This window comes from Silurus meridionalis, chromosome 2, assembly GCF_014805685.1.
Source record: "Silurus meridionalis isolate SWU-2019-XX chromosome 2, ASM1480568v1, whole genome shotgun sequence".
NCBI classification, from domain to species: domain Eukaryota; kingdom Metazoa; phylum Chordata; class Actinopteri; order Siluriformes; family Siluridae; genus Silurus; species Silurus meridionalis.
In genome coordinates this window covers 14,783,552-14,805,197 of record NC_060885.1, presented here as the reverse complement: position 1 = coordinate 14,805,197, position 21,646 = coordinate 14,783,552, and the positions used below count along the sequence as shown (strand labels likewise).

Genomic DNA, 21,646 nt, shown 5'->3' with positions numbered 1-21,646 from the left:
ATGTGACTGCAACAGACCATGTCTAATCTAAGGGTCACATTCAGTGTTTCTAAGATGAATGAATGGCACGTTTTCTTTGTTTGTTTTTTAAAAAGATTCCATTTCGGACATAAAGGTTCTTTGAAATTTTGGCACAATTTTGAAGTATCACATTTTCTATTTCACACTAAACCTGGTACAGCATTTAATTTTTTTTGCCATTTGAAAATTAGACCAAAAAAACAACAACACAGCAGGAGGGACAGGAACATTGCAACTTGAATAAACAGTAGACATGCGTAGATGACAGAAGAGAAATATAGTAGTGAAATCATTGCCTTTAGAATATGTTTCATGGTCTTTCACCTTGTTTGTTTGATTGTTTTTCTCTGTTCCTGTTAATACTAATATTGCGGGTTGATGGAATTGTCGGAATAATATTATTTTTCTAAAGTTAAATAGCGCAATGCAGCGAAAGAGTAGGCACTGTAAGCAATTGTTCTTAAGTAACTACAAAATTTAAAAAAAAAATATTATACTATCTAGCCAATAGTTTTTGCCCTTTTTAGATTTAGGTGTGTCCAAGTAAGACATGTGGTATGAAGCATGAGGTTCCTATATGTACACAAATCAAGCACATCTGTCCAACTCGCCCTTATCCTTCTCTACAATCACGTGACCGTGGTATCGTCTGACTCCAAGGCGTTTCCGGTGCAGCAGAGTAAAGAGGACTTGGTGCTTGCGCAAAGCCTGTCGGGATACCGTTGGCCGGTGGGCGCCATATTGGAGTCCAACTATTGTTATAAAAAGAGACGGGGCTGCTGTTAGCTGAGTTTATGGTTTCTTCAAGTTTGATTTAAAAATATACATATATTGTATTTTCTACGAAGGGTCATGAAAGAAATGTCAGCGTAAGTCCGAATCTTGCAGCAGTTGGTTTTTTGTTGTGCATTACTCTTTGGGTGTTGTAATAGTCGTGGCTAAGATAGGGAGCAAGCTAGCATATTTGTGTTAGCTAGCGTGTTTAGCAGGTAGAACATCAACAACGAAAACGTCCTTTAGTTGAAAATGGCGTTTTCGTGGTAAATTCTCTAAGCAGGGGAAATAGAATTGATTGAGCATAATATGTGGAATGGCATAAGTCCTGCTGAACTTGTGCTCAAATGAGCTCGTGTTGATTTGTTTACCAAACGGCGCGCTAAGTTCGGTAGCTTGAAGAGAGCAGTTGGGGTTAGCAGTCCAGGAGCAGCAATACTGTGTCTGTGGAGAGCTAGCGGACCAACGTAACCCAATTCTCCACCAGGTTTAGTCAGTGTTTTGCACCTGGTCGTTGATAAATGAACTGCATCGTAGTGGCTTATGTGTCTGCGTTTTAGCGAGGACAGATTTTTCTCAAACGCATTCACACCAACTTGGTGGCCAGGGACCGACCATTCATTAGCTATTGACTTAGACTAGCATTATTATTCCCCGAACTCAAAGCGGAATCGTTAGCCGGAAGTGTATTTACCTAATGGGGTGTGCGATTATTATAGGGATGTTATTCTGATAGACTGGTGCTCTTGGTGCATCATATCTGATTCAGTGTCATAAGTGCCATAGCCATTTGAGTTGTTAATGAGTGCCCTGCAATTCACTTGTTCTTGTTGTTTTATTTTTATTATTTTTATTTGAGTCAACATTCAACAAGTGCACTATGAATCCATTGCTGATAAACATATATAACTATTCTTGAGTGTAATGAGCACTTCTTAGTTTTAGGTGATTAAAGGTTGCCACTTCAATCTTGAATATCGTCTGTCTGACAAGCATTTTATCACAAATATGGTTTAATCTTGTATTCGTATTATTACTGATCTACTTCAAAACTCTAGAATACTTAATGTTTTTACATGTCTCTCAATTACATGTATAGCGGGATATTGATCAAGTCTATTTGGAAAAAAGACCCCAATTTATTTATTTTCTTTGAGAAGAGAGAGAGAGAGAGACTGAGGAAAATCACCACACTGCTTAAAATAGACAGTTGTTCTGTTTAAGTTTGGATGCCAATTCCATGTTCTTCTGTGCATTTGGCCTTTGTGTATGATGAACATACAAACAAGCTAGGATAGACAGCAGTGGTAACAATGTTCAACACTTGTAACAATGGAGGATTATACAGCAATAGGGTTCTCTGTGTGGTTCTTGTCCTCTACCTTGAGAAACTGTTACTGTGGTATTGTTTATGGGAGTTCAGGGAGAGGGAGTTGCAAAATCCGTTTAACAGTGGCACCAGAACTGTGTTGCTATAAAAATTAAAAATTGTTAGGGTTTTTTTGTTTGTTTGTTTGTTTGTTTTTTTTTTTTTAGAAATTGGCGATTCATTGTCCAGTCTTGTCTAGTGCTGCTAATGTAAAGTCTGATGTCAAGATAATTTGTTAACATCAGACCTGAGCCAGAACTCTTCCAGAATTATTGTAAGCATTTTCAGCATTTCTGTAATGCCAGCTAATTGTAACCAGCAGCACCAAGTAGCTCATTGGAATTTATTTAAAGCCATTTTCTTATTGTTTATTTATTAAATTGTTACTTCTAATGAACTTTAAAAGGGAAAACAGAACTTTTGAATCGCAGAAACTGGCTAAATAGATAACCTGTAAATATCATGTGCTATGAAAATATCTTCAATCCTGATGATTTCTGTCCTTCAGTTGTACATTTTCTTTTTTGTTTCAATTTATCTTTTCCCATCTAAAAAGTTCGGGAAATAATATGCTTGGTGGGCAGCAGCCTCAGAAACACTATGGCATCACATCCTCAATCAGCCTGGCCTTTCCCCGGGATATTGACCATATGTACACTCAGAAACTCATGGAGGCTATGAAACCTTTTGGAGTGTTTGAGGATGAAGATGAGCTTAATCACAGGTGAGTGTGATCACCATGGTGACAACAAATATTCACTTATTCATAATAGGAAATCAACGATCACTTTCAAATAATCTGACTAGTCATCTCAAATAATTAATTAGCCAGATCACCAATGCTGCTGTATCCATCGGAATAAATACTCATTTATGGCAAGCTTTTTTCCCCCCACGTTTATTTAAGTTTTTTCAGTTGCATGTAAAAAAAATGTTGCATATTTTTTAACTGATTTTATGTAGGCTTTTTAAACAAGATCTGTTGTAATTAGGGCTGTCAAAATTAACGCGTTAATCCCGCATTAATGCTAATTATTAACGACACCCATTTTATTAGCGAGAGATTAGTGCAGCATGCATTTGTTTGACCATTTATTAAAAATATAAATAAATAAATATTAAACATTCAATGCAAGAAATGTATTCACATCCTTTCTTTACTCAGATATAAATAAAAATGATGATAAAATTTTTTTTTAATTGCTAAACATTTTTGCTGATGCTTCAAGTCTCAAAACAAGCACATAAATGATCCACACGTCTGGCTATTAAAACACCCCATTGTGGAAACATAAAAGTTCCTTTTGGTGTCCTGATGACTTGCGTAATTTAAAACACCATAACTATTTTAAACATTTACAAGAATATTTTGTCTTTATGCTCTATGTTGCGTTTGGTTTCACTAATCATAAACATACATTTGCATAAATCATCCATATTTGTCTATGCCCATGTTGATTAGACTATTAAAAATGTGAAAAGTATTAATTTATCTTTAAAACAGATAAAAAATGTGCGATTTAAGTTTATTTATCTATCTATATCTATCTATCTATATAATATATATATATATAGATATATATATATAGATATATATAGATATATATATATAGATATATATATATATATATATAGATATATATATATATATATATATAGATATATATATATATATATATATATATATATATATATATACACACACATACTTTTTTTATATTTTTTTTCCCCCTTCTTCCATTCATTTTTGTGTTTTTGTATTGTGAAAATGGTCCTTCTATGTATAAGATGATTAACTCAATTTTCTCATTTATTTGACTGAGGACATGAATCTTTGACAGAGAACCATGTTTTATTAACATATAATAGAAAGCTTAGGATTAGAAAATAAAAAAGTTCCAACCAAGTACACAGTTGGTGTTGCATTTACAGTGTTCTGATCTGTTTATATTGTAAACAAAATAAATTTGTTTTAAATTGTTACAGGCTTGCAGTTCTTGGTAAACTGAATTCGTTTGTTAAAGAGTGGATTGCAGATATCAGTGAATCAAAGGTAAACCTTGCCTGCCTATCTTTCATCATGTGTTTGTCACTGAATTAGAGAGTAAATTTAAAGGAGATTTCCTGTTTCAGAATCTGCCACCTTCAGCTGTAGCAAATGTTGGGGGCAAAATCTTTACCTTTGGGTCCTATAGACTGGGAGTGCACACAAAAGGTACCCTTGATTGTTGATTAGTGACATAAAAAGCATCTTTTTCAGGTTTTGTACTTTTAAGGCAGAAATTAATTCTAGTTAAATCTGTGCAAATGTTTTATGCAGGCGCTGATATTGATGCCTTGTGTGTGGCACCTCGACATGTTGAAAGGAGTGATTTTTTCACATCGTTTTTTGAAAAACTGAAACAGCATGATGAGATCAAGGACTTACGGGTAAAGACTCCTCTTTATGCTGTCTTCATTTATTTGACTGTGCACAACTTCTCCATATTTGCAACTTGGTCTGTTTTATTTATTTATATATTTCTATTTTAGGCTGTAGAAGATGCATTTGTACCAGTGATCAAATTCAAGTTTGATGGCATTGAGGTAAATAAGGATATTTTCAACTTTGTAAAAATGTAAAAAATATTCTCACTTTTTAACCATTACCTCTCCTTTCACAGATTGATCTTCTTTTTGCCAGACTTGCCCTGCAGTCTATCCCAGATAACCTGGACCTTAGAGGTGATTCTCTGCTCAGAAACCTGGATATTAGATGTATTCGCAGTTTAAACGGTAATACTTTGTCCTTTCAGCATTCTTAACCTTGTCTATTTTTAGTTGTCCTTTTGCCTTTTCACTGAATGCCATGTGTTGCAGGTTGTCGTGTCACTGATGAAATCCTGTATTTGGTGCCCAACAAAGAGAACTTTAGACTTACTCTGCGGGCCATCAAACTGTGGGCTAAGCGTAAGTATTAATTGTTTGGGTTTGTTCTTTTACCAATTCTTTTTTTTTTTTTTTTTTTTTTCCTTCCAGACTTTAGAGTTGTATTTGGTCTTGTTTGTCACATTTATATATCCCACTAAATATCTCAGACAGAGAGACAGGTTTTTAAGGCATATATATTTTGATATGCATGCCATACTATCTGCCCTGTACTTTGCCAGTCACTTTACCAATAGTAAAAAAACGTTTTCTGCAACAATTCTGTTAATATCCACTTGGGGGCGTCAGAACACTACTTATGTAAAGTTTCCCGGCTACTTGAATCTATGAAAACTTTTTGTTGCTTGCAATTTCAGGAGTGAGATTGTATATTTATTTTCATAAATTAAGTATGTTTTTATTATCCATGAACTGTTTGATGCACAACATAATTTTTTAATTCATCACCTTATTTAGTTTTAATTCTTACTTTTTAAATTCTTGCCAGGTCGAGGAATTTACTCCAATATGCTTGGTTTCCTGGGTGGGGTGTCTTGGGCCATGCTGGTGGCCAGAACCTGTCAGCTTTACCCAAACGCTGTGGCGGCCACACTTGTGCACAAATTCTTCTTGTCTTTTCCAAATGGTAAAAATCTGAGCCAAGAAGCTCATTTGTTTCAAATGCTGTATGTACACACGTAGCTCTCAATCAACACCAGTCGTTCAATTTATTGTTCCTGGGAACAAAACATTTAGAATTAATTTTATTTATTCATAAATCGAAGTATGGAGTTTTTAAGTGTAAACAATGGGTCACATGCCTTGTTTATGTTATGTTCAACACAATTTTGGATGTATTTGGCTTTTATGCAGACAAAATGGCAGGTTTTTTTTTATACATTCGATTTTATAGAGAAGGTTAGGCGTCTTTACAGTCATAATGATTCTTCATCAAATTTATTTTTCCTGAATTGTAAAACTAGTATCATAAATGAAGGTCACTTGAATATTTGTTTACCTGGAAATGGTGAAAGATTGTGGTCATTTTATCCATGGTTTGTTGTATAATTTATGTAAAGGAGGATTCTGGACTTTATTTAACAGAATAATTTTTTTGCTCATAAGGGAGTGGCCAAATCCTGTCCTTTTAAAGCAACCTGAAGACAGTAACTTGAATCTGCCAGTCTGGGACCCGCGGGTAAGTGTGTTTTTGATAAACAAGGACATGCAGAGACTAAGAATGGAAACTTGAACACATTTCATATTCCACCCTCTCAGATTATTACCTGTTCTGCCATTAGGTTAACCCATCAGACAGGTACCATTTGATGCCAATTATCACACCTGCATATCCCCAGCAAAACTCTACCTACAACGTGTCCACCTCCACCCGCACCATCATGAGCGAAGAGTTCAAATATGGTTTGTTTTTAAGCAATGACATTTTCCTCCAGAACAACTGGGAAAAACAAATTTACTAGCTCATAATTATGGTGACTTGATTGCATTATTATACTTAGAATTTTAAAATGATTCTATGGCTATATATCAGACTCCTGAAAGCTCTAAATCTTATTTACCAGATATTTACATTTGTTTTCTTTTCTCAGGCCTTACAGTTACAGATGAAATCCTACTGGGGAAGGCTGAATGGTCCAAGTTGTTCGAGCCACCAAACTTTTTTCAAAAGTACAAGTATGTATAAAAAGTACAGCTAATATAAGGAAAATAAGGATATTCTAATACTGATAGATACTGCAATCTCATTACTCATTTGTGTTATTAGACATTATATTGTGCTCACTGCCAGCGCCTCAACTGAAGAGAACCACCTCGAATGGTAATGTTTTTCGACTGTTATTATAGTTTTAATTAAGTTATGTAATTTCATTTTGACATTGGTCCTTGTGCAATTATCAGATTGTGATAGTTATTTTGATTTAAATATTTTTTGTAATTTTTTTTAACTATTTGTACTGCATTTAAGAATCAATTTTAGAAACTTCCACGAAAGAGGGTTATTTTAAGCAACTCAAAGCATTTTGCAATGCTAAATTAATGGTTTGGTATGTGTTTTATATACAGTTTGTGGCTGTAATTGTTTTTATTTATTTTTGTTCCCGCTGTTCTTCAGTGTTATGAGGATTCAAAAAAACTTTTAGCTGTTTACCCATCCACAGTCAGAAGAGACTAACACTTAGTGGACAATCATGTGTTAATCTGCTTTCTTTAGGGTTGGGCTGGTAGAGTCAAAGATTAGAGTGCTGGTTGGCAATTTGGAGCGAAATGAATACATCACACTTGCTCATGTGAATCCACAGTCTTTTCCCTGGTCGAAGGAGAGTCGCAATGAGTGAGTATCTTTATGTAAAAAAAAAATTTATACCAAATAAATGCTTGTGGGCTCCACTTGTGTAGAAAAGGCACAAAGCATTAGATATATTAACCATATCATATGCTTGCTTGTTAAGCTTTACTGTCAACTTGTTTTTACAGTAATGACTTTGTTTCGATGTGGTTCATTGGATTAATTTTCAAAAAGTTGGAGAATGCAGACTGTGTGAACATTGATCTGACCTACGACATCCAGTCCTTTACAGACACTGGTAATTCTTTTCGTTTTGCTGTGTATATATTCATTGTAGTTTACATGGTTTGGATAAAGTTGTTAAAAGGATTGGTTTGGCTGACCTCTGCTATTTTTTGCAGTCTACAGGCAAGCCAGTAACATTAACATGTTAAAGGACGGAATGACTATTGAAGCCACGCATGTCAAGAAGAAGCAGCTACATCAATACCTGCCTGCGGAACTTGTGCACAGAGGCAAGAAGAAGGTAGGCGTTCTCTGAAAATGAGCGTGACAATTATTAAATTCATAATGATGACTTGGTGTTGTACAATTCACACTAAGTAATGTGATTTTTAACAAATTTTCAGAGCTTGGGAGATCTTAATCGCAGTTCAAATGGTGGTGGATCTAAACGCTGTTCACTGGATGGAAGTCAGCTGGACAGTTCCAGAGACACAGATACAGGCACCCCGTTCAGCTCTCCGACCCCAATTAGTAAAAGTTTCAAGTCAGCCTCCACACCTGACGACAGGTAATTCTAAGCAAAGGTGGTTTTGTCTTTATATTAAGCATTGTTACTCTGAATTTTTGTGTCCTTTGGTTTTCCTGTCTTGACCCTTTCTCTGACTATTCTTGTCTGCTCTTTTAAATAGCAGTACTCCATCCAAGCCTTCAGTTCCCATGTTTGTGGATAGCTCGCCATCCCCGGAGGTGTCTCCTCCAAAGAATGAGCCAGGAATGTCCATTCCAGTCATTGGAACAAGTAAGTTTCTTGTGTCCATATTTTCCTTTTATTTATGGAACAGAATGAATAAATGTACTTATTGTTTAGCCCATAAAGAAATTATTTTTATCCTCACTTCAAATAGGGGTCATATTCAGTATGTATGGTCTTGCCAAGTAATTACCCCTTTCTTACCTCAGAGACATCAGTCGCACAGGTGGCCAAGCACACAGTGCCCGTTGCAGGGAGCACCATTCCCACTGTGGTGGGCCGAAACGTGATGCCTCGTATGAGCCCGCCCAACACCAGTTCGTCTGACCTGACTAACGGCCTGAATGGAGCTGCACCTAAGAGACCCCACTCCCCTTCACTGGAGGAGCCACACAAGAAACTAAAAGACACAGAGCCGGTAAGTTTCTCACGTTTATCCAAACTTTTGTATGCTGTAAATTGTTTACTGGTTATACTTTTGGATCCATAGTTGATTTGTCTTTTGTTTTTATTTTAGTTTGCAGTAAGTGTTCTGACACATTCACTTGAATTTCCATGTTTACTTTTTATCTCTTTGGTTATTCCTCGAAACCTAATGACTAAAATATCCATATTTAATTTTGTGATTTTAATTGTTTTTTTCTTTTTACAGCAAGTGTTTGCTGATGATTATAACTTTAAAGAACCATACCCACCTTCCCCTAATGGCCAGGAAACAGTAGATGACCCAGCATCAGTAAGTGTAGCTTATCAGGTTACTGTCCTATATACAGTTTTATTTGATAAGTTATGGTGAACCTTTACTGATTTGTGCATGTACTTAAAAACAAGGGGGGAACAAGTATGTCAAAGTATTTTATGTAAATCAAATCTCGAAGTCTTATCTCTTCAATAAAATCTTTTCTGAACAGGAGGGTCATTCAATTACAAAGCCTATGCCCATTCCCACTATCGATACATCAAGGACACAGGTATTTGGCATGTCAGGATCCCTGTCACACATTGGATAATAAAGTTGATTGTATAATGTGTATGCTTGTCTTTACAGAGGCTACCCAGTAAAGAACTGCCAGACGCTTCCTCTCCAGTACCTACAAGCAATTTGCGTGTCATTAAGAACTCAATCAGACTCACCCTTAACCGATAGCAGTGAACTCTCCGTAGGTAATGGTTAATGTGGCAGCCATTCCAGGATTTATTTTTTTCCTTTTCATCTTAATTTACCATCATTCAGATTGTATACCTGGAGGCTACTTGAGAGAGCCAGAAACTGTGGACAGCATTAATGCTTTTAATTTCAGGCTACCACAGGTGCTCATCTGATCTTCCTTGAGACATTGTAAAACATTATCAGTATAAAGTATTAGACCATGTTTGTTTTTTTTTTGTTTGTTTTTTTTTTTTCCATATTATATATGTATACTGCCTCAATGTGTCAAATACTTGCTAAGTGGGCACCTAACTGAGCGTGTTTTGAAATGTATATTGTACAGTAGATGTAGTTTGTATATAATGTCTTTAGTCATTGTTAATCTTTCTATACCATTCTATTGTAGTTTTTACTAACAAAAAAAGTTAAAACAAAAAAAAAAGTTTGTGTAAGAGTCCCCCTTACCCTCTCACCTTTTTCTTTTCTTTTTCTCCCCTCTCTCTCTCTCCTCCCCTTATCTTAACCACTGCCCCAGTTTCCAGTCTTTTGCTATGATTGCCATGAATTCGAAAAGTGTTTAGATTAGGATGTTTATTAAGGCTGAGTGGTACTTAAGTGGGCCTGCTTTATCCAAAATTAGACCTATTTACTGATAAATCCACTGACCTAGCACTTATGTATTTACTCAACCTGCTACACAGTGTAAAGGCTGAGGTTGGATATTGTCTGTAAGGCCAGGCTGGACAGAGCAGGCCATGTTAGGTTTGTGTTTTGTTAAAAATTATATTATTGCAGTATGAGCGAAGAGTGTGTGTGAGTGTGTGTGAGTGTGTGTGTGTGTGTGTGTGTGTGTGTGTGTGTGTGTGTGTGTGTGTGTGTGTGTGTGTGTGTGTGTGTGTGTGTGTGTGTGTGTGTGTGTGTGTGTGTGATTTATTCCTGACTTTGGGGCTCTACCCCTGCGCCTCCCATGGAGGTTTCGTTGGCAGCAGCATATTACTTTCAGCAAAAAGAGACAAATGGAGAGTGTTTCTCAAATGCCCCCCCTCTTCTTTTTCCTTTTTTGTTTCTTTCTTTCCACAAACCTCTGCTCTCCCCACAGATGTACAGTTTAAAAAAAAAAAAGTATTAAAAACGAGGCTTGCTACTCATTTGGGGTTTCCTTCACCTTATTTATTTGCTTATTTGTACCAGTAACTTTTATATTGCAGGCATTGCAGATTGAGATTTCTTAAAACCTTATTTCCACAAACAGGTTCGACGTTTTGTGTTTAATTTGTTTTTGTGGAAAATACAAACTATATATATACACACACATCCTTTTTTTTTCTTTGGTAGGGCAAAAGTTCTATTTCAATACGTATTTTTGTATATAATGTATTATGCCTCATTAAAACTGAGACCATAAAAAAGTTACAAAACCCCATAACGTCTAATGTCTTTACTGCACATGTATGTTTATATGCTCTGTAATTTCCATTGTGCTGCACACACATTCATTTCCTCATAGGAAGTTTGCTGGAATCCTCCTGTCTTGCTCCCTTTTGTCGGCCATTTCGGAAGTAAGCCATGTATGTTACACAAACAGCAAAAACTGTGTACGACATTGTTGACTGCTGTTTGGATGTGTCCATTTCCTCATTATACTTTTGCCTAGAATGGGCTCGTCTGATTAGTTTCAATTAGTATCTCTTTATGATTTGTACCATTTACTGCTGGTTGTTAATTCAGATGAGCTTCGGAGGCGTGTGATGCCTCTGTTTCTGGCAATTTGTCTTTCAAAGTTACCCAGAATTTTATTTTTTTTTTCTTTTTCGGTCAAAAAGAAGGTTGAGTAGCGAATGCACTGGCGAGTTTGTATCAGATATAATGTGTATACTTTTGCCGTAGCTGAAGTTCACTCCCGAATCAAAGGTTTCATTTTTAAAATGGCTTAGCAAAATATGAATCAAATTGATTTGTATAATAAATTCACCAATTGAATCCAATATCCCTGCCTCATAACCGTACCTCTGCTTGCCCAATAGTGTGACTTGCTGATCAATACTGTAGTCTGACATTGTAGACGACGCATATTTAGGTCAATTACTTCCCTTCGGAAAAAAATGTATATATAGTAATACACTGTGTTTATTGCTGTGTTCATTTAGTTTTTATGTGTCAGCGAATCCCTTTCTGTTTATTTTTCTATTGTCTGAATTAACTTCCTTGTTCTCGTTTTTCTGGGAGATTCCCATTTCTCCGAGTAGGCGAATGACGTTTTAGGGGGAATACCCTTCAAGATGACGAAGAAGCGGTCCAACGACATCATTCCTTTTTAGATTTTGCATAATGTTTACATCATTTTACGTTTCAGTGCATACATTTTAGAGAGTCTCATGGCTAATAAACCTAATAGGATTAAATATACTAGATTGGATTAATTTTGTCATTATAAATTTCCAAATCATTGTTAGTCTCTTTCTCTTTTTTTTTTTAAATGAAGTGATTTGTGTCCGAGTTTATTTTCCACTTGCTTTTGGGACAGGTTATTGATTCGCCACTTATGATCCTTTGTAGTGATGTTTTCCTTACATTTCAGGAATCCAACACATTTAAGCGTCTGTGAAGTAGAGGTGTAATCAGTAGGCGTGTTATTTTGGACTATACTTTATTCTGATTGGTTTTGAATAAAAGGGCGGTGCTTTAAGCTGGGGAATTCCCAAAACGACGTTATTGCAGTGTTCTTTTTTTTAAATAGAGTCAATGCACTTGGTTCAGCCCAAAAAAAGAACCGATTCCTTTGGTTCTTTCCAGTTCTAGTAAATGTATTGTTCTTTGTGGTAATCTAATGTATTTTTTATTTAATTTTATTGTGTTTTATAAAACAATTTACTTAATGCAAAAAAATATATATATTGTACTCCATACTTGCATTGATTTATTGACGGACTATGGCGTATTGTTATGCTATTGTGTCTGCTCTAAACTAAAATGAAACAAAATTCACAACTGTTTGTCTTTCATATCTGTTTGATATTTGCCTCCTCAATACATCACACTTACACTCTAGCAGCAGCGCAGACTGACCACCCAGAGAGCACAGCTACACATTAGTTTTGTACAAGGCCTGGCTCTTGCATCTCTAAACTGTAGCAACTAATTGTATTTTAAATTAGTTTTAAGAATGGTGCTTTGGGTTGTACATAATCCAGTGGCGGTCCAGGCATTTCACGCAAAGGCCTTTGGAGGTGTTCTACCTGAATCAATCCACCTCTTAATACCATCATTTTAATACCATCATTATAACACCATGGCTATAGAAACCATAAATATTATTCAGAAAACCAGTATAACAGTGGGCTGCATTACAGACATGTATGGCTTGCAGTGAGAATGAATGTCTACTAAAGCAAGAAACATAATAGATACATTTTAACTGCAGCCACAGCTACACAGCCGGCATACCTCATCGCCAGCAGAAACACCAATAATAACCTCATGAAATGACAGTTCCTCAAACACAAACATAAAATCACAATTTTCCTAAAGGATTTAAATGAAGGCAAATTGTGGGTTGTTAGTGCAAATTCTACAGGAAAGAAAACATAAAAAAACTATTCTTTAAAAAGCTTAACAGTTTTGAGCTGTTAAAGCCGACCTTTCTTCACAATGTCCTGCTTTTTTTTAAGTTCATCTTCTAAATGTCCTTGTAAGTGTATCTACGATCAAATCAAAATTTTCTCCTCTGTCAGCCATTGTGAAATGAAAAAACAGCTATTAAATCCACGTGAATATATTTGAGCTTGTGCAATTTGCTACAGATGCAGTTTGCAAACGCTGACTACTGCGCTCTCTGACCATCCAATCAAAGGACATGAAAATACAGACATTAGTGTTTGCCTGCTAGATGACCCTGATGTTGCCAAATCAAAATCTGATTGGTAAAAACAACAGTTTCATTGTCATGTGTTGCAAGCTATGGGTGCTTGCACTGTTGATTCTGAAGGCCTCAAGGTAGATTTCTTTGGTTTTGACAACTCATGATGGCTGAAATATGATTGGATAAAGACATACACTACCAGAAGTAATGTAATCAAAATGAAAGATATGAAATAAAAGTAATAGACCACTGGGAATGATGTAATAAATATTTGTGGAAAAAATATATTTGAACAATAGAGTTTAGGCTGAGCAGAGAAGGCCTTGCTTGCCCTTATATACTGCCACTGGTATAATATCATGTCAGTATCTGATAATTTGAATGCAGAGTGGCCATGAATGATCAGTGAACATTTCATGATTGACTCGTGTTCTTTAGAACGGCTCTTCGAAGTCGGTTCCTAGAGTCGACTCTTTCGCGAACGACACTTCTATACTTAAACGTCACTGCTGAATACATTCGTCACTTCATTCACTTGAGTTGAGACGCACGCACTATAAGCTGCTGTCAGGGTGTCCACAGAAATGGATGGTAAGTACGAGATTATTTAATGATTTTATATCTCTATTATATTAGTAATGATTAATCAGTATAATTACCGTTACGCTTTACATCATATCATGGATACTGAAATGAACTAATTGACCTGATTTGTCGCTATTGAAATTGAAATAATAATATTCATTCACAACTGAATGGCTTTCACAAAAATCATATTCAAGCGAATTGTTTTAGATCACAAACGATACTGAAAATGTAACGTCGGTCCATATAAAAAGATCTGTAAAGAATAAAAAAAAAATCAGTGAAAATTCATGGCAGACATATGTGCAGAAGGAAATCAAAATGAGGAACATCTGTCAACTGCTTTCGACTTCAAGTTCCCATTAGCAGAGTCATGATCAAATTGTGCGCTTGTGTCTTACCCCGTACTGATTTTCTCTCGTCTTTTCTTGCACAGCTCATTTCGCTGTACTGAACAGTAAGTTAATAACTGCTCCTGATATGTCGAATGTCTCCTTTGCTTAAACCTCCTGCTTGTTTGCCTATTACTTCCCTCCTTTAAAAAAAAAAAAAAAAAAAGCTATGGCTGGCTTGTTGAGGTTGTAGGGTAGGTAGGTCTCTCCCTGTGTCCTGCATGCAGAGCAGGTGAATGTGACTGAGGTCAGCTGTGTGTACTTGCTGCTCTACAACACTTTCTGCATGTGCCAGATGGAGAGCTTTACAGCAATGCATCCAACATTCAGACATCAGCTACCCTGTGTGGTGTTGATATTCTAGACTGTACAATTGGCTGAAAGAAAAAAAAAAAACAGACAGAGATGATTTACATGAAAACACTGAGGCAGTAACTAAGGGTCTTATGCCATGCACAGCTGTGCCAGAACATCTGTGTGATACAGTCTGTGATAATCATAATCATAAACTGTGGTCCACTCGCACATCAGAAAGGGCTTGTGAGCAGTGTATACAGACAGGTGTAGGGAGGGGGAAATCATTTGGTGTCAGCTGTGGGTTTTTTTTTCTGAGGAAAAAAACACTGTGATGTACAGATGTTTAGATGGTGCCTCTTTTGCAGTATTTCTCGGTACCTGTAAAAATCTACCTAATGCATTCTACTAAATGCATCATGTTCCCTGCTTTGTGGCATACTGGTTTCTCTCAGATCTGGTTGTTTTGCTTTACAAGGGGATCTGTCTTTTAAAGTTACTTATATAGAATGGTTACTGGAGTCACACATTCACTGAGTTCTGAATAATTTTTTTTTCCGATTAGTGGGAGAGCCCTGTGTTCAGATCTTTGAACAACCCAAACAAAGGGGCATGCGCTTCAGGTATAAGTGCGAAGGCCGTTCAGCAGGAAGTATACCTGGAGAAAGAAGTTCTGACAACAATAGAACTTATCCAAGCATTCAGGTATACAGCATACAACTCATCTTGTATAGATTCTCAATTTTTTGGTCATATTTATTTAGCAGCGTTCAACATTTGTAAATTGATTTCTCCTTGTCATCAGATTCTGAACAGCTGTGTAAGAGGAAAAGTACGTGTGTCATTGGTAACCAAAAATGAGCCATACAGACCACACCCACATGACCTGGTGGGAAAGGACTGCAAGGATGGATATTACGAAGCTGAATTTGGACCTGAACGCAGAGTTATTGCGTAAGTTTGAAGTCTGAATTACTTTTATTACCTTACCTTCTATAATATACGTTTCCATGTAATACTTTTGTTTTTGGATCAACACATCTTCCCTTCTTTATGAACATTCAAAATAAAAATGGCTTATGTCCACTTACTGTCACAGACCTTACCATACACATATAGCAACACTTCTCCCCTGAAGGTCTGTCCATTTTTTGTTAAATATCAAAATGTTTCTAAGAAAGATTGGCAAAAGGGGAGTCCCCTGGTATGCAAAATGTGTAATGACTGTCCACTACTCTTAATGTCTATTCTGTTACATGACACACCAAACTGCATTGACTATTTCATTGGCTTGGTTTGACCGTGACTTTATTTCATAGCTTCCAGAACCTGGGCATCCAATGTGTAAGGAGAAGAGAAGTCAAGGATGCCATATTGCAAAGAGTGAACAGAGGCCTCAACCCCTTCAGTGGTGAGATATTTGTAGATTCTAATGATGTCATGGCATTTATGAAATCTTCTATTCTGGTATTAAACAGGACATTATTCATTGAAATCAGAAGGAATCAGATCATGTATGTTAGTAGATATGACAATCACTACATCCTTTCAGTTACTGCTATACTGTTTGTGTTTAAGCAACAGTGGTATCAGGAAAGAACAAGTAACTACTTCTCGTTTCAGTAACGCCATTGCACAATTGGCTGCAGTGTCACATGGCATGTGACATGGGGAAATTTGTTGAGAACAGGAATGAAGGACTGTATTAATGCTGTCTAAAATATCAACAAAAAGTAAAGCTATGTTACTCGGTGTATTATCAATCCACAGAAAAAAGATGTAAAAATAATTGAAAGAAGCACACTAACGAATACATAGGCATCGCCACAGTCAGCATGTCGTTGATGGAACAATTTTAAAAAATGTATGTGTAGGATCATTATGATGCTCATGGGTTTGTCCCTATAGAGCACAAGTTCTCAGGTCTGGTTGTGGAGTGCCCCCTGTTTTCCTTGCTCTATCACACCCTCTTCACCCTTAGGAAGAGCTGTTTAATAGAAAAATGTAGTTGAATCAGGTGTGTTGGGAGCAAGGAAAATACAAAGATGTGCAGGACATGGGGTACTCCATAAGCCTGTTTTACAGAGAGTTAATTCATGTATCAGATTGCACATTTTCACAAAGACTTCTTTAGGATCGCTTTGCTAGCATGGCTTATCGTGACATCAATGAGGCCCAAGGATTTGACACAGAAAGCATCCCATAACACCAATCAGGACTTTTAAACAATCCTTTATGTACATGACAGGTGCATCAGACCCTCTCATTTGGACAATGTAGAATCAAAAGAATGGTCAGTGCTACAGTCGTTACTTCCTCTTGTACATGTCTTTTGACTTGAAGACAACTCTCACTTCTGCTGAAAAAAGGGTGCTTCCTAAAGTGATTACATGTCATAGCCTTTTACTTCCTAAAAGCAACAAAATCTTATCTGTTAAAAAACAGAATAGAAGTACATTGTGCGTGAAACACATTTCTTGGCTGCGTCATTGTAGTAAAATGAGTGTTGATATTAGTTGGGATGATTGAGCATGTGTAGAAGAGAGAGCCTGACAGCAATGATGCTGTTATTAGTTATTGGCCTTTTTTGACTCATGCTGTGTGACCGTATGGATTGAAATTAGTTTCTGTCTAATTTCTGTTTAATTTTTGAATATGTATGTAGATGGAGGTAAAAAAAAAGGCCCAGTGAGATGTGAAATAGTGTAGACAGCAGTGGCTGGAGATATGTGTAGGTATGTCATGTAGGTCTCCTAGTTTAGCCTCCCTTCTGCCCACATTCACCCAAACGCTTGGTCTGTGAACACCCACAAGACTTGTGCATTCATCGATGTGTTACCCTTTACACACATACATATATGCAAAAACTGTGCATGCACATCACCTCCTCGTTTTCACACTTTGCCTCTGACGCTACGCCCACTCACCCTCCTACTTTCTCTCATATATCAGTGTGTCTACAAAGCCGTTTTTCTATATGCCTCTCTTTCTGTGTGTTCTTTCTATATCTATCCACCTCTCCCTCTCAATTTTTTTCCTCTTTGAGGCCTTGTGGTTTGAGCAGAAGCAGAGCTCCGAACGTCAGGTTAGCAGCCTCTTCACTGTAGAGTCGTCATCTGTCCTCAGAGCTCTCTTGATTCTTGGTTCTCTGTGATATTTCCATTTGTGGTGACCTCACCTCGGTTGTCAGACGCACGTCACACTCAGTGGGTGGGAGAGTCCACTCTGAACACTCTCCTGAAAGAGAGAATGAGTGGGCTCAATGTGCACGCATTGAGAAACATCTTTATACGTATATATTGTGTGTAGGATGTAAGTGTCTACACGGTGTGCGTGGGCATATGTCAGTGACTTACCCGGGGATACCACTAAGTAGCTTTTGCAGCAGTATGACGTAGAAAGAGGCGTCACTCAGAGATATTCAAGATTAATAGGCTTTGAGATAGTTTAGATTTTGCCTGTTGCATGACTGCACTGAGGCTGGTAAATGTTGTACTCGCTCTGAGAATCTGCCGTTGTGCATTTATGCTCTCTATGTCACCACTGGCATTTATTGTGGTGAGATAATACATAGTGTAATAATGATGCATACTAACATCTGTTTGCCTGTGTTTGTGCTTGGATGTGCAGTTCCTCGGGAGCAGCTTTTGCAGACGGAGGAATACGACCTGAACGTGGTGCGTCTATGTTTTCAGGTCTTTCTGCAAGATGAGACTGGATGCTTCAGCATTGCGCTGCCACCTATCATCTCTAATCCCATCTATGACAACCGTGAGTTGCCACAAAACACACCTACTGTAGTCACTAAGATTATGGCACATTTGGTCAGTTTTCATTATGACACCTATAGCAATTAGCCGGCTTTGAAATTTTAAGAATGGAATTATCCTTTATGTACATTAAGTATTCACATTGCCACATTTTGTCATACTACAACCTGGAAACAAAGTAGACCTTAATGGAATTATATGTCATGAATCTACAGAACCTATATTTGTAGATAAAAAAAAGTACTGACCCACATTGCTTTTAAAACCACTAAATTAGTTCTGGTGTAACCAGTTGCCATCAGAGGTCACAAGAGTTCGTCTGTGTGCAGGAATTAAACTGTCAAATTATGAGTAAACATACCTTTTTCAAAACCCAGGGTTTGGTTATTGAAATATTCCATTGAACTTTAAACATGGCACAGAACACATTAAATACATTATTTAAAAAAGTCAATAATATGGCAAAACCGCTTGTTCTTGATCACTTATTGGTTGTGAATGTCTTTAATTGTGCATAATTATGAATAATATTAGTCTCTTTACAGCAAAAGTTAATTGGGTTAGAATTTGCAGATGTCACAGAGAAGCAAATAGGACTTATCAAATTACAGGAAGTGAGTATGGCCCCATTTAGCACTTCCTGAGTTGCTAGGTAGTGTGAGTACCGTGTGTAAGCGGAAGCCACACTTCAGAGGGCTGTATGGGCCAGTGTCATGTTGGGTAAGACAACGCAAGACAGAGTCAAGAAAAAAGTGTTACATGTATGTAATACACGTGAGGTAGATTCTTTTTGTTGTGGCATTAATAGTGTACAAACCACTGTTAGTTAGATAAACTTCCTTAAATTAGATACTTTAATACACATAAATCACTTAAAGAGGAAGTGCAAAATGGCCCCACCCTTATGTTCTAAAACAGGACCTGCCACCCTGTTGTATACTTTGATAATTCACTTACTTCCTTCCATAGCAGAAAGTTTGACATTTTTTGAGGCTCTGTTTTTGAAGTAATGAGCACAACGCAGGGCATTTGAAAAAGGCTTGTCCATAGCAGCTGTCATTCCCAAGTGAAGTCACCATTTTTGAAAGGAACAAATAGTGGACACTTCGCGCATTAGACACTTTGCAGTGTTTTTATAGTAAATGGCTAACAGTGGTTGTGGCAGTTAACAGTTAACAAATTTATAAATGTAGGTCAAGTTCTTGTAAATAAAACTTTAAATAAATAATAAAACTGTAAATAAAGCTCTCTGTCTTTTCACAGGCTAAAAGAAAAGATAACACAGTGTCGAGGTTAGAGTTAGGGTTAATGATGTTCTTTAACAAATTTCAATACTTCTTTGAATAACTGTCAGTGACTGTGGGTCAGCCTCCATTTCTGAATGCGACCCTTTTTCGAGTATAGGCTATTGTTTCTTGTCATGATCAATTAAATGGAACCCAACCAGATAGGGAGATGGGAATTTGAGTTCAGATCACAGCTCATGCTTTGATTTGATTTTTTGGTCTTGTGTACCATTTGTGTCCTGAAAATTAACACGACTTTTAACCTACACTCCCGCTGGCTGTTCCACAGGTGCCCCAAACACAGCCGAGCTGCGTATTTGCCGTGTCAACAAAAATAGTGGCAGTGTAAAGGGTGGTGATGAGATCTTCCTGCTCTGCGACAAAGTCCAAAAAGGTACAAAATGATTGTATATGTATTATTAACACTCAAAAGAATTTACTCCTGAACCAAACCACACTTTGGATGATTCTTCCAACAGTGCTTAATTCTCCATCAGTTTTTTTTATTTCATCTCTTTTCATTGTGCTATAATTAACTGCCATACATGTAACAGTCATTCATTGAAAATAAAACCTCATGCTTTCTTTACACTTCCATGTAACATTTAATTACATCAGTCATCTTTCATCCTTCCATCCTTGCTTCATCACACTAGATGATATAGAAGTACGCTTCTTCACCCAGACCTGGGAGGCCAGAGGTTCCTTCTCCCAGGCAGATGTGCACAGGCAGGTGGCTATTGTTTTCCGTACGCCTGCCTACTGCGACATTTCCATCACATCGCCTGTCACTGTGCACATGCAGCTGCGTCGCCCAACTGACCAGGAAGTGAGTGAACCCATGGAGTTTAGGTACCTGCCTGATGACAAAGGTAGGTTTTCACTTTTTGCATTTTGCACTTGGTACAGAATGTCAGCCAAATTCCTCTTTGCAAACTTACACAAATGGATAAATCAATGGCATCAAACGTGAAAATTAATGTTGCTGTACTATGTACATTGAGCCCAATCTTATAGATGCTGTATGCTAATAATGTGTGCTTTTCTTTAGATCCATACGGCTGTCGAGAAAAGAAGCGAAAAATTGAGAACGTAATGAAGTCCTTCAATTTTAAACCTGAGATCCCTATGACTAGAAAAACTCAAAATCCTATGATGAATGCAAGGATTAAAAGTGGTGAGAAACTAAAATATTTGCAGCAATTTTTAGACATTTTTCTTTTTATAAAGCATCACTCTCTATTGTGTATCTTACTGTATATGCAATTTTCTTCCACAGAGCCAAATTCCTATGTAAAACCCCCTCATCCTGGTATGATGAGGTCAAATCAACAAATCATGTACAACAATGCCTATCAGCCCCCACATATGATGACATCCACTTCAGCATCTCCAGCTCCAGGATCATTCAATCAAGGTCAATGGGGTAGTTCTTCACTTCACTTCAGCCCTGCTAGCAACAACCCCGGGCCCAGTAATGGAGTGGGTATGTCACAGGTTAATCCAGTTAACCTCATAACCCAGCTCCTTCCCTAAGCAACACTGGGGAGAGTGGAAACAACCTTCCCTTACTGAGTCCAAGAGATCTGGAGTTTCTTGACACAGGTGCTTCTGCCATCCCACCACGACAGGAGCAACTGGAGCACAGTGTCCAACATTCACAGCAGCCTCATCATAGGAAGGAAACCATGCCTGTTGGTGAAAGCATCTGGCAAAACTTTGAACCACCAGGAACACAAAATGGGCCAACAAACACAGGGATTATAGGGATGAATTACACATATCCATGTAGTCAGGATAGAAACGAAATGCTCCATAGCCTAGTAGGTCCTCAGACAGGTGTTCATTTGAAACAAGAGCCTCAAGGTCAAAGTAATTTGGCAATGTTGGAACCTAACTCATCCCTCTTTAACTGCACAGAGTCCTACATGATCTATCAAACACCAAGCAGTAGC

General features: G+C 37.2%; 2 protein-coding genes across 3 annotated transcripts; both read left to right on the top strand.

The window, feature by feature from the left end:
• The first annotated feature begins 715 nt into the window (after nt 1-715).
• Nucleotides 716-10,653, top strand: papolg (poly(A) polymerase gamma). Its single transcript, XM_046877102.1, is given in 23 exon segments — nt 716-890; nt 2,721-2,888; nt 4,151-4,217; nt 4,298-4,379; nt 4,485-4,594; nt 4,697-4,750; nt 4,828-4,939; nt 5,024-5,113; nt 5,580-5,699; nt 5,702-5,717; nt 6,197-6,269; nt 6,373-6,493; nt 6,682-6,766; nt 6,858-6,911; nt 7,305-7,424; nt 7,568-7,677; nt 7,781-7,905; nt 8,009-8,172; nt 8,294-8,403; nt 8,565-8,773; nt 9,008-9,091; nt 9,267-9,326; nt 9,404-10,653. Coding segments are annotated over 23 exon segments (2,250 nt in total). The 5' UTR covers nt 716-873; the 3' UTR covers nt 9,503-10,653.
• A 3,223-nt stretch (nt 10,654-13,876) lies between these two features.
• rel (v-rel avian reticuloendotheliosis viral oncogene homolog) lies at nt 13,877-21,375 on the top strand. 2 transcript variants are annotated; one of them, XM_046868891.1, is made up of 10 exons: nt 13,877-13,955; nt 14,386-14,406; nt 15,201-15,340; nt 15,441-15,589; nt 15,955-16,046; nt 18,266-18,406; nt 19,981-20,085; nt 20,348-20,563; nt 20,743-20,868; nt 20,971-21,375. In XM_046868891.1, exons 1-10 carry the CDS (start codon nt 13,949-13,951, stop codon nt 21,225-21,227), a joined length of 1,254 nt encoding a protein of 417 aa, XP_046724847.1. In that variant the 5' UTR covers nt 13,877-13,948; the 3' UTR covers nt 21,228-21,375. The 2 variants fall into 2 exon arrangements, with proteins under 2 accessions (XP_046724847.1, XP_046724857.1); XM_046868901.1 differs by lacking the exon at nt 14,386-14,406 and having other exon boundaries at nt 13,890-13,955.
• The last annotated feature ends 271 nt before the right edge of the window (nt 21,376-21,646 follow it).

What these genes read in the sequence shown, in the direction of transcription:
- rel (XM_046868891.1), top strand. An exon ending in CCTGAACGCAGAGTTATTGC is followed by an intron (nt 15,590 to 15,954) that starts GTAAGTTTGAAG and finishes TTTATTTCATAG; the next exon opens with CTTCCAGAACCTGGGCATCC. An exon ending in GAATGCAAGGATTAAAAGTG is followed by an intron (nt 20,869 to 20,970) that starts GTGAGAAACTAA and finishes TTTCTTCCACAG; the next exon opens with AGCCAAATTCCTATGTAAAA.